The 13,314-nt window shown below is 44.6% G+C and overlaps 1 protein-coding gene across 5 annotated transcripts in view; it reads right to left on the bottom strand.

The window, feature by feature from the left end:
• The window catches only part of LOC121449645 (zinc finger protein 568-like), a 53,761-nt gene that overhangs the window by 8,826 nt on the left and 31,621 nt on the right, over positions 1-13,314 (bottom strand). For 4 of the 5 annotated variants that reach the window (XM_041654228.1, XM_041654229.1, XM_041654230.1 and 1 more), the window contains exon 7: positions 2,062-2,111. In XM_041654228.1, coding sequence (XP_041510162.1) covers positions 2,062-2,111 — 50 coding nt within the window. The remainder of the gene's footprint in view (positions 1-2,061; positions 2,112-13,314) is intronic. The other variant, XM_041654232.1, reaches the window with a different exon arrangement.

The raw sequence follows: 13,314 nt of genomic DNA, 5'->3' as shown, positions 1-13,314 counted from the left end.
CCAATCTGTCCTCATAGTAGCAGGAAATGTATATCCTACTGAGGACATCATTTTTAGAAGGCCTCACAAAAAAAAATAAACAACCAAAAAAAACCAACCAACCAAACCAAACAAACAAACAAAAAAACTTGCCCTTGAAAGAGTTTAAAAAAAAAAAAGACACATCCATCACCACAGATGTGCAAACCACAACAGAGAGACACACATGATTAGGAGACAATAAAGCTACCACAACAGGCACCCGACCCCAACTCCTGGAGAAGAGAAGCCAGACTCTCGAGATAGCAGAAATGTCTGAGAAAAGCTTTAGAGTCCTATGTTTAAAACAATGACAAAGGAAAAGGGGATCATTGTTGTCAGCTGTGTACCCACTGGTACCTAACGGGCACCCGTGGGAAGTGCCATGTCACAGTTTGGTGTGGTGGTGCACACGTTTAGTTCTAGCATTGGGGAAGCAAAGGCAGGAGGTCTTTCTGAGTTTGGGCCATCCTGGTCTGCAAAGTAAGTTCCAGGCCAGCCAAGGCTACACAGTAAAACCTTGTCCTATAGCAAACAAACCAATCCATGGGTTGCACAGAGAAACCTGGGTAAACTCTACAGGTCACACAACAGAACCAAAGGTCATGAATCTGGGAAAGGGACAAGTAGAGATGGAGCTGTTGTCTGGCATGGGAGGAAGATAGGAGAGGGTTGGGAGAGAGTTATCAGAATTCATTCTATACCAGTATGAAACTGTCAAACCAACAACATCAACAAAGAAAGAGGGGCTGGAGAGATGGCTCAGCATTTAAGATCACTGGCCACTCTTCTGGAAGACACAGATTCAGTTCCCAGCACCCACACGGCGGTCCATTATCATCTGTGGTTCCAGTTTCTGGGGATCCACCACCCTTTTCCAGCTTCCAAGTATGTCAGGCACACATGTACTGCAAAGACATACATACAGGCAAAAGCCCACACACATAAAATAAAATAAATCTTAAAAAATATAAAAGAGCCGGGCAGTGGTGGCGCACGCCTTTAATCCCAGCACTCGGGAGGCAGAGGCAGGCGGATCTCTGTGAGTTCGAGACCAGCCTGGTCTACAGAGCTAGTTCCAGGACAGGCTCCAAAGCCACAGAGAAACCCTGTCTCGAAAAACCAAAAAAAAAAAAAAAAAATATATATATATATATATACATACATAAAAGAATGAAATTTACCATACAAATGTGATCTTAAGGACGGGAGGAGTGCTGTGACATGGTCACTGCAGATCGGTAGCATTCCAACAGGGAGCACTAATCGGAAAGGAGGAAGAGGAGAAAGAAGAGAGGAAGAGGAAGAGGCAAAAGAGGAAGAAGAAGATGATGACATGAAGGCATGAATAAGGAGGGGGACACAGGGGTATCAGGAAGAAGTATGAGGGGAAAGCTGGGGATACGCATGATCAGTGTACTTTGCAGGTGTGAAACTGTCAAAGAAGGAATAAAGATACCTGTTTTAAAAGACTACCCAACACAACTAATGAAGCAGTCACAGCTGTCGCACAGGGCTATGACGAGGACTAAATAAGGTGACATCTGGGAAGAACCTCAAACTACAGTGACTCAGAGTAAGAATTGGAGCTAGTTGTTTCTGTCAGTGCCTCCTGCACTGAGAACAGAAACAGGGCCAATCATATGCACAGACAAAATAATCTGAAAATGCTAACAGCTGAGTGTCTTCTGGGGAAAAATGAATGGAAGAGGCCAGGCAGACCCCACTGCTGTTATAATTTCTAGGCAAGAAGGTCACTACGGTGACTCTAGCAGGGACAACAGAGATTAGGCTAAAATAACCTCAAATTCCCTGCAAATGGCCAGATTCACTGACAAGATCTTGTTCCATACTGATTAAAAGCCTGGGGAGCAGAAATTCTAGGTAACAGTTTGTACAAAGCAGATGCCTAGGCTGCTTGGGGGAACTCCACAAACACAGCTTCTTTTCCACAGCACTGGGGACTCTAGAGAAGACCCCTGAACTACAGTAGCATTTAGAGACCAAGGAGCTTTCATGACAAAAGTGGCAATTGAGGCTTACCTTGGCCATGTCTTTAGATGCAAACGTCTTCTTTCCTCCTCTTCTGGCTTCTTAGAGAAACAAAAAGGTATGCAATGGTTAAAAAACTGCTCAGGCAGTTCACTCCTGCATCACCCCACCTCCAGCACGCAACACCTCACCACCCCCTCCAATCCTTACTTAGTAAAAAGCTGACCTCAGGATCCAGGTTGGTTTTTTTTTTTTTTTTTTTTTTTTTTTAGAAAAAGCACCAGGCAGTGGTGGTGCACGCCTTTAATTCCAGCACCTGGGAGGCAGAGGCAGGCGGATCTCTTGAGTCTGAGGGCTGCCTGTTTTACTGAGAGTTCCAGGACAGCCAGAGCTACACAGAAAAACCCTGTCTCAAAAAAACCAAAACTGGAGCCTCCATTGTTAACTAGTCAAATCTCAGCCATCTCAGTAAGCACGGCTGGGCCTGCCTGGTTGTCTTCAGTTCCAGCATCTTACAGTAAGCCCACGTTTGGCTGTAAACAGTGGATGCACTGCTGTCCTTCATCCTGTGGCATCAATAGGGAATAGGGAAGTGGGAATCTGAAGGTTCTAGCACTCCCACCACCCTCTAACCTAGTCTGAGCGGAACAGCATTCCTGGCTCTAGAGAACTGAGTGGGGAGGCTCGAGGAGTGAGGAATGGGAGCTGTGGTCCTTGATGCTGGAACTCAAAAACACACCAGGAGCTACAAAGGCTCTCTACACAGCTGGGATTGGAAGTAGAAGCCAGGCAGACTTCAGTCAGTTAGACCATGTCTGTGCAGCAGGCACCTCTCTCTGCCCAGCTCCCACACACAGGAGCCCACTGTGCTCGCAGAAGGAAAAGACTGCATGCCTGGGGCACTGCTGGCGCTGGGCAGCACCGAGTGTCCCACACACACGTCTACTAATGGTCCTAACGGTCATAGAGCTGCAGTCGGACCAACAGACGCTCCCTTCCATCAGGGTCCCTCTTACACCCTCTGCTGACAAAGCTTAACGTCACACTCACTGTTAAGAGGCCAATCACATTTCATACCAAGGATTAGAGGCTAAATTTTCAATCATCAGGTAATAAACTGTAATTGTCAGCTTTCCCTCTGGCTACTCAGAACCTATAGGCCATCTGTCATAACCATAAGAGGATAAGAGCATATTAAACCATATTAACCAGGCCTCAGAACAGCCATGTCTAATAAAAGCAATCCACCTGACACATGGCGGCTCCTTATGACAACACTGCAGCTATGCAGATGAGAAGATGCTCGCTCCTCAGAGCTGGCTATGAATACTAACTGTCCAGACTGTATTAACTACTTTTCAAGTTCAGTTACACTACACTCAACAGCCTTTTATCTGAAGAGTAAGTTATGGCTGGGCATGTGGTACACACCTTTAGTCCCAGTAGGCAGAGGCATGAGGATCTCTGTGAGTTAAAGGCCAGCCTGGTCTACATAACGAGTACCAGGACAACATAGAGAAATCCTATCTCAAAAAACCCAAAACTATGGTGGCGCACGCCTTTAATCCCAGCACTCGGGAGGCAGAGGCAGGCGGATCTCTGTGAGTTCGAGACCAGCCTGGTCTACAAGAGCTAGTTCCAGGACAGGTTCCAAAACCACAGAGAAACCCTGTCTCGAAAAACCAAAAAAAAAAAAAAAAACCAAAAAAAAAAAAACAACCCAAAACTAAAAAAAAAACCAAAAACCCTCCCCACAGCTCTAAAACTACGTATAAAAATATGTACATAAAATATTTTTTAAAAATTAAAAAACATAGGTAATATATAAACACAAAACAAGACAGAACATGCCGAGTTCCCGGCAGCCATTATGTTGTAATGGGACAGGAGTTATACCCTAATGCAACAATGTGTCCTGTACCACTTTACTAATTATCTTGCACACTCTGGGGCTCTCAGGACATTAAAGGGCTATCCGTGTCCTTAAGTTTACAAGTAGAGTGACCTAAACCTTCAGTTAGAATCTGACTCCTCCATCACCCCCAGTCATTTCTCCCACTAAGGAGCACACAAGCCAGAGAGCCTCCTGGGCTCTACAGCCCTACTGCAGCAATCCCGTTTGTCATAGGACTCAGAGTCAGTCCCTCCAAATAGTAAATTAATCTGTGTTTCCGCTAATTCCTTTACTCTTGAATCTCCCCTAACCTGAGTTCAAATCCCAGCACCCACATGGCAGATCACAACTGTAACTCCAAGAACTGATACCCTCACAGACACACATGCAGACAGAACACTAATGCACATAAAACTAAAAACAAAAAAGAAAGTACCATTTTGGGAGGTTGGAGAGATGGCTCAGCATTAAGAGCACTGGCTGCTCTTCTAGGATGCAGGCTTGGTTCCCAGCACCCACGTATAGCTCACAGTTTCCTATAATTCCAGTTCCAAGGGATCTGAGTCCCTCTTCTGATCTCTGTCGTCTCCTGAACACATGTGGTGCACATACATATACCCAGGAATGTACACGTGTACACATGTGCACACACAATAAATATACTATAAAAAAATATATATATGTATATATATTTATTTATTTTAAAAAGTAGCACTCCAAAGTTGGGTGTAACTCCAGTACCTGGGAGGCTGAGACAGAAGCTCAAAACCAGCCCCGTTCCCCAAACACAGAACAAAATAACTAAAAGTTAGCATCAGCAAATATTCAGAAGCTAATATACCCATGTGAGAGCGGGGCTTCTCCAGGGTAAAATGTACCATCAGGCCTGAACTCTCCTCAGAGCCCTCACTGTGCGGCTGGCTGTCCTCTCTAAGCATTAGTGGCTTTTTATTGATGCTTTTTATAGAGACGGGGTTTCTCTGGGTAGCCCTGACTGTCTTGGAACTCACTCTGTAGACCAGCTTGGCCTCCAACTCAGAGATCTTCCTGCCTCCACCTCTTGAGTGCTGGGATTAAAGGTGTGTGCACTAACTAACCATTGTAGGGCCTTCTGGAAGTCAGTAAACTTTTTTGAAAATCCCAGTACTGGGTCAGAATGTCTCCTGTGCTTGGATCAGAACCTATTATCTTTAATCTGAGGTCACGTATTTTCCCTTGGTTTATCTTTGTGAAATTTTTCACACACCAGGAAGTGAGTTAGAGGATTCAACTGGATCTGGTTAATTTGTCAAAACTTCTTAGTGGGTTCAAACTATACATATGTGGATAACTTCACACAGTAGGACAGCAATGGACATGGTTCCTACATTGCAGCTTTTTCTGCCTTGAAAACTGCCTTCCCTCTGTCAGTCTTGTTATAAACGAAAACAAAACAACACCCTCTATTCCAGCTGGCATCTGCTCCAGCTCTTCCCGATGTGAAGTATCAGCCCGCTTTCTTTCCCGGCTCTCCTCCCTGCTGTGATCAGTCCCAGCTTCTCAGGGGAACACCAGTTTTTCTTCTCTGGAGACCCCCTCACTTTCCATCTCCTTGCCCAAGCTGGGTGGAAGTGAACACTTGCTGCCCAGCCAGTGCCTGCCTCTAAAAACACAGGCTTAGGAACCAGTCTTGCTTCTCAGTGAGAAACCCACCATACCTCCACTTGCAGGCCCCCTGGCCAGACTAAGATTAAACAAGTACCACGTCTCAGTCCCTCAGAACGGCCCATCCACACTCATGTGGTCCTGTAACAACTATCTCATCTGTCTGGATCTCTTGGTTGGCCTGCAATGCCTGACAGCAAGAACGGAGATTAAACACATCTATGTTCCATTTTCAGCTGGAAGAGGACAGGGTCCATTACAATAACTTAAATGATTTTATGGTCTTGACTCTTGAGGGGAAAATGTTAGGTAGCTAGATATTAGCAGGCTTGGAGGCCATTGGGAAGGACCCCTTCTCCTCCAGGATTTCGCATGCTAGAGACTGTCCCAAGGTTCCGCTGATGAGGATTTCACCTTTGACCAGCAGGAAAGAACTGCTAAAATCTTAAGTGTGTTCCCCTTTCACCTGGCTATAAAAATTCTCAAGAATGTTCCCCGGGGGCTGGAGAGATGGCTCAGTGGTTAAGAGCATTGCCTGCTCTTCCAAAGGTTCTGAGTTCAATTCCCAGCAACCACATGGTGGCTCATAACCAACTGTAATGAGGTCTGGTGCCCTCTTCTGGCCTGCAGGCATACAAACAGGCAGAATACTATATACATAATAAATAATTTTTTTTTAAAAAAAAAAAAAAGAATGTTCCCCGGGGCATGCCAGTGCCTGAAGGTCCTCTATTCACTTGTTTTTCTAGAGTCTTGCTCTTCTACCCTCCCAGGGATGGCCTGCCTGAAAACACTGACTACCATCAAACATGTGGTAGAACCTTCCCCTTCCTCTGAGACCTGTAAGAAGGGACAGCTACGGGGCTGGAGAGATGGCTCAGCAGTTAGGAGCACTAACTGCTCTTCCAGAGGTCCCTGGTTCAATTTCAGCACCCACATGGCAGCTCACAACTGTCTGTAACTCCAGTTTCAGGAGGCCCAACACCCTCATACAGACATTCACACCAATGCACATAAGAAAAGAGGGGGCTGGAGAGATGGCTCAGAGGTTAAGAGCATTGCCTGCTCTTCCAAAGGTCCTGAGTTCAATTCCCAGCAACCACATGGTGCCTACAACCATCTGTAATGAGGTCTGGTGCCCTCTTCTGGCCAGCAGGCATACACACAGACAGAATATTGTATACATAATAAATAAATATTTAAAAAAAAAAAGAAAAGAGAAGGGAAAGTGTAGGAGCCCCCCCACTCCTACGCGGTCAGCTACGGTTCCTGGGTTGGGGTCATCAAGGCTGAGGAAATATCAGATGAAAGGAACAGAGACAGAAAATACAGGATAGAATCGGGAGGTTTGTTTGGTTATGTTGAAACAGCCAAAGAACCCAGAGTTTATTTCAGAACTTGCTTATATACAAAAGCAGAACAAAGCAAGGCACAGATGGTCAGTCAGCATCTAACCACAAGACCATTCCTGTCCTTGAGTGAGCAGCCTCCTCTCCAACATGTGCTTGCTGCTCAGAAGCAGCCTTACTTTCTGTCTTCATGTTCCTGAGGTTTGTCGTCAACAATACTTTCTTCTAGATAGAGTGTTCTTTTCTCACGGACTAAATCAGAAGTCTCTCACAGATCTCAAGGTCACTGGAAAAGCAGAGTAGGCAAGCCTGAACTGAAATGAAGTATAAATAAAAATAGGCCCCAGATGGAAACTGAGTCACACGTGGATTCTCACAGAAAGCTACTCAGCCCCGTGGGCTGAACTCTCCTCAAAGCCCATACCATGTTACTATCTGCCTGTTCCTTTATAACATTAATAAGTTTTGATAAATCTTATACACAAGAAGAAAAGACCAGGGCTTTGTGAATCATGGAGGACACTTCTAAAACAGGGAACCAGTCCTCGCACAGCCCTCTGCCAAGCTCTGTAACAGAGACTATATGGGGAATACTTTGTAAAATGGCTTTTAGTTGCCCGTAGTTGTTAAATTTAGTTGGAGCAGCAGCAGCGGCTAAGTTCCACGGGAACAAGCATCAGTTATGCTCCCGAAGCAGCTGCTGCGCTCCCCGTGGGTTTGGCACAGACTCTGCCCAAGGCCTAGTGCAGCTGGCACTCATTTGTTATTTGCTGATGCCATCATCAGTCAAAATTACACCGTGACTTGCATTTCCACAGCTGGCCAAGCCAAGAAAAAGTGAAACTATTAATGTGGTTCAGTAGCACTGTAAATTAAGACTTTTCATAAACACATGTCTCACACTAATTACCCCGCCGATCTCACCTCAGTATTCATCTGCCTGAGAAAAATGAGGATCCTTATCTATAAAAAGTGTGTGTACACATCCATGGAGGCCTTCTTTCTGACGGCCCCCAAACTGGAAGCTGTCCAACTCTTCATTGACAGGTGATGGGATAAGCTAGTTGTGGGGCCTTACTAATTAAGGAAGCTACGGAGACGGCAATGTGGCTAAAGCCCATGGTATCTGAGCAAGTGAAGCCAGCTGCCACAGACAGTGACGGCTCCACTTATCTTTCACTCCAGAATGTGAAAACTAATCCTTGCAGACGAAAGCTGGAACTGGTGATTTTAGATGGGAACCGGGTCTTCCGAGGAAAGGAGCAGAGGGCACTGTGGAAATGGATCACTCCACTTTCTCTTTTAGGAGTAGAGACGGGTCTTGGAAAATGTATCAAGATACATACTTAAGACTTAATACTCTATGTAAAATGTTTCCATTTTTAAAAAAGAGGGGGCTGGAGAGATGGCTCAGCGGTTAAGAGCATTGCCTGCTCTTTCAAAGGTCCTGAGTTCAATTCCCAGCAACCACATGGTGGCTCACAACTATCTGTAATGAGGTCTGGTGCCCTCTTCTGGCCTGCAGGCACACACACAGAATATTGTATACACAATAAATAAAAAATATATATATAAAAAAGAAAATTGTTAGTGTTAAAAAAAATTAAGAATTTTCAGAGACCAGGGTTAGTAAAGAACTGCAAGAAGGAACAGTAGGCAAACATCCTGACATATGCGGACTCCTTCAGTATAGAGCATCAACCCTCTGGCTTCTACTCCAGTGTGCACAAAGCTTGGAAGTTGTCACTCCCCTACCAAGTCAAATCCTATATAAGCTGGGCGGTGGTGGCACAAGCCTTTAATTCTAGCAGTGAGGAGGCAGCAGCAGGATGTCTGTGAGTTCAAGGCCAGCCTGGTCCACGGAGTGAATTCCAGGACAGCCAGGGTTACACAGAGAAACTCTGTCTCGGAAATCCAAAAACCAAACCAAACCAAACCAAACCAAAAACCTATTTAAAAACCAACATTTTCTCAGCCCCATCTGAACAGTGAGGTTCCGGGACAAACTACCCTCCCAACCCCATTCTGAGACCCAGGCAGAACCAGAGTCACGACTGATGGGAGCAGGGACCACAGCAGACAGAGAGGGGGAGGAAAGCCCAAATCACAGCTGATGCTCCCACAGTGTTAGCGTTAAAGTCCCGGTCCCAGGGTAAATGCTCCACACACTCTTAAGAGTTTCTTTTTTTGATAAAAATAAAGTGGGTTTCGTTTAAAATATAAGGGGTGGTATCCATTTTGGTTAATAAAATCGGTCTCAAGGACTTTAATGCCATCACACAGACTGGCATGCTAAGGGCATTCTGAATGCTAAATACAAGAGCAAACCGACTGCTTAGTTTGGGAAGTTGAAACACTACACTGAGCTATTTCCCTCCCTTTCTTTACAAATCCCTTGGGCAGTTGAAGTTTCGGCATCTCAAGAGTACAGTTGAGGGGAATGGGGAGAAAAAAGAGCAAACTGACCAATGTAACTGACAGAGCCAGCTGTCACCTATGGCAGACCAGTGACGAGGCTGATGGAATTTTCTTCACACTTGCCCCGACGTCTTCCCAGACTGTGGTCACTACAGTCTTGAGAAATGTACCCAAGACTCAGAATGGAGAAGCTTGGACAGAGAACAGACAGAATATACCTGTGTCAGTTCTCAGTTCCAAAGTGGTACAAATAACTAAGGGCAAACATGGAGACGATGGAAAAGCCCATGAACCAAGGCTAGTAGAAAAGAGGTGGCCTGAGCTCATGACCAGGGCAGTCCGTTTCCACTTCTCCACTACAGCCATTGCAACAGCACTTGCCAGCATTCCCCTGCAACAAACACAGCAAACACGTGTGCAGTCTTGTTTCCATCTGCTTCTCAGCAGGTCTTGTCTGCTGTCTAGCTAAGCAGCGCATGCAGGACAGAAATGGGTAGCACTGAGGAATAATACATTATATTTATTATAGATCTCTTCTCTCTCCCTGAGCCTCAACCCAAGCCTGTCTAACATTAGGAATGGCTGGTGTATCTGAAAGAAACAACCGAGGCACAAACAAGGCATCTGGGAGCAGGCCTATTCCAGGTGGTGGGCTTAGGAGCGTCTGCTTGCTATCTAGAGGGCTCAGCTAGGGGAGGCGGGGAAAGCCACCTTCTGAAACACACCCAGAGCACTCTTTGTTCTTCACAAAGTCCACCCCAGGAGCCTTAAGCAAGAGCCTAACCTAGTGGGGTTTCATACAGCACTGACTGGCCTGAGGATGGGGGTTCACTGGAGTCACCCCCTCTACCTACTGGTAAAAACTGAGAAGCACTGGTGAAGGTCACAGTTCGCTGGATGACTGAGACCAGACACACAAGAGGGAAAACTCACGTAAAGAGGGAAAGTAACTTGAGAATGGAGATGCTGGGACAAGATTCCCAGGGTCTTCTAGGACTTGGGCTGCTTGATCTCTGCCTACACGGATCATACCGCTAGAGGTCTGCTTGCTTGAGTTACTTTTGCCAAGAAAGGTCCAGTTTTCAACAACAAAAACAAATTGCAAGGCACAGTAAAAATAAAACCCAAGTTTGAAAACCTGATTCAGGTATAACAAGATCACTGTAGTTAAACAGACAAATTTAAAACAGAGTAGCCAGAGAAACTCTGTCTCGAAAAACCAAACCAAACCCAAACCCAAACCAAACCAAACCAGTAGCATGCCAAAGGCTACTAATAGTGGTGAAATTTACCAAAAAACAAAGCAAAACAAAACAAAAAAACCCTAGGTCAGAAACACTGTGAAATAAGGAAAGATATGTGTGGGCACAGACTTAAAACTCACGTTTACTGAGGAAATCCCTGAGCTTGAGTATGTTTCAATAGAAACTTCTAAAACCAATAATAAAAAGGACTGAAAACAAGGAAGAGAAAATCTAACTACAGAAAAAGTGTAAAAGGCTTAAAATAGGAGACACAAAATCAATGACCATTAACTTTAAAAACAGCACGAGGCCCAGAAATAGTCACTAATAAATCCTACCAAACAAGGAAGAAACTACAACAATCCTGAGGGATTGTTTCCTCAAGACAATTACAAGAAAACTACTAACCACAGACTAATATCTCTCTGAACACTAACATAAAGATCCTGAACAACGGGGCCGGAGAGATGGCTCAGTGGTTAAGAGCACTGACTGCTCTTCCAGAGGACCCAGGTTCAATTCCCAGCACTCACATGGCAGCTCACAAGTGTCTGAAAATCCTGTTCCAAGGGATCTGACACCTTCACACCAATGCACATAAAATAAAGCTAAATAAACCATAATTTTTTTAAAAAAATGATCCTGAACTAAATATTAGCAAATCAAAGTCCAAAAGGACATAAGAAAAATTATATACCTCAACCATGATCTGTACGATTGTTCAACACTCCAAGTCTATTAATGTAATCCAGCATATCAATAGGCTAAAGTAGCAAATCACATAATCATATCAAGATAGCCAAAAAAATCCATAACAAAATTCTGTGATGAACACAATTTGTGTGGAAACCCATGTGTGCACATGTAGAGGTGGAAGGTTGATTTTGTTTCTTCTTCTTCTTCTTTTTTTTTTTTTTTTTTTTTGGATTTTCAAGACAGGGTTTCTCCGTAGCTTTTGGTTCCTGACCTGGAACTAGCTCTTGTAGACCAGGCTGGCCTCAAACTCACAGAGATCCGCCTGCCTCTGCTGGGATTAAAGGCATGCGCCACTACCGCCCGGCAGAGAGCTGGATTTTGTTTCTTTTACTGCTCTCCACATGATCTTTGGATCAGAGTCTGTCTTCCTGAACATGTGGCTCACTTCAGCTACAGTGGCAGACTCTGCTCCCCAAGAAGGAAGGACTGGGGCTACAGGTTATGTGCCACTTCCCATGGCTTTTCTATGTTGGGCTAGAAGTCTAAATTCAGGCCTTCAGGCCTACACATCAAACCCTTATCAACTGAATCATCTCCCATAAACACACACACACACACACACACACACACACACACACAAACAAATCCTCTCAAGAGAACAGCAAGATGGTTTAGTGGGTAAAGATACTTGCCACCAAGCCTAAGAACCCGAGTTCAAACCTGGGACCCACATAATAAAAGGAGAACCACCTCCCACAAGCCGTTCTTTGAGCTGCACAAATATATAGTCCAATAAACAATGGCAGTAGAGGCCAGAGAGATAAAGGTGCTTGCCCAAGTCTGACAAGCTGTTCAAGCCCAGGGACCCAAATGATAGACTTCTACAAACTGTTTGCTGCCCACATGCACACCTACATATAAACAACAAATAGAGAAATGCAAATGGCAATAGATTAGAACAAGCATTTCATACATGAAGCTGCTTAGGGAATGAGTAACATAAGAAAAAGGTAATATAGGAGGTTGGAGAGATGGCTGAGCAGTTAAGAGTACTTCCTGTTCTTCCAGAGGGCCAGAGCTCTGCCAATTCACAACTCCCTGTAACTCCAGCTCCAGGGGATCCAATGCCCTCTTCTGGTCTCCATGGGCACTGCACACACTCTCTCTCTCTCTCTCTCTCTCTCTCTCTCTCTCTTCCCCGCCACAAATAAAAAATAAACCTTCAAAAAGGGGAGGTATATTTTTAATTAACCTCTTATTTTCAGAGTTTGGAGTTGGTACACTAGTTACAGCAAAAGATGAGTATTGATTTATTGCCTTGTGTTTTTCCAAGGTCATTTGATTTGTGCATATTTATACTTTTGGGGGAGGCGGTGGTTTAGAGGCAGGGTTTCTCTCTGTAGCTTTGGAGGCTATCCTGGAATTCAATCTGTAGACCAGATTGGCCTTGAACTCAAAGAGATTCACCTGCCTCTGCCTCCTGAGTGCTGGGATTAAAGGCGTGCACAGCTACTGCCTGGTCATATTTTCATATTTTACATATTTAGATACTTTAAGCTGACATTAATTTGCAGTTATTAATATTATCATCAAAGGCATCTTCTTTTGAGTCACTAAGAGTCTCTTCAAGGGCTCTTCTCATCTTTCGAAGTCTTTGGTAATTTTCTTGCTTCTTGACACTCAAAGCCTCAGATTTTCATGATGGATGCCCAGTTTAACTGCCCTGTTGTAGATGCAGCTCAACACTGGAAGCTCATCCTATTTGGCTTTCTTTTCAAATGGCTAATTTCTACCTCCTCCTCCTTTTGTATTAAGGAATATAATGTCTTGAATTTTCAGGTGCAGATCTTAGATATTATGCCCAATTTGTCAGTTTATTAGTTGAGCATTTGAGTTATGTGGATTCCAGGAACAAAATTCATGTTATCCTGCTTGGCACAGAGGCCTTTGCTGGCTGAGCATCTCAAGTCTTTAAGATATTCCCGAGCCATGTGTATTTAGGGGAACTCCAAAGAGCCCAGGGAAATGAACAGCTAGATGACTAAAGAAGGGGAAAAAT

This window comes from Microtus oregoni, unplaced genomic scaffold (genome assembly GCF_018167655.1).
Source record: "Microtus oregoni isolate MIOR12 unplaced genomic scaffold, Mior012 000006F_ref0000085, whole genome shotgun sequence".
Lineage (NCBI taxonomy): Eukaryota > Metazoa > Chordata > Mammalia > Rodentia > Cricetidae > Microtus > Microtus oregoni.
The sequence above is the reverse complement of the archived record's forward strand: the minus strand, read 5'-3'. Positions and strand labels throughout refer to the sequence as shown.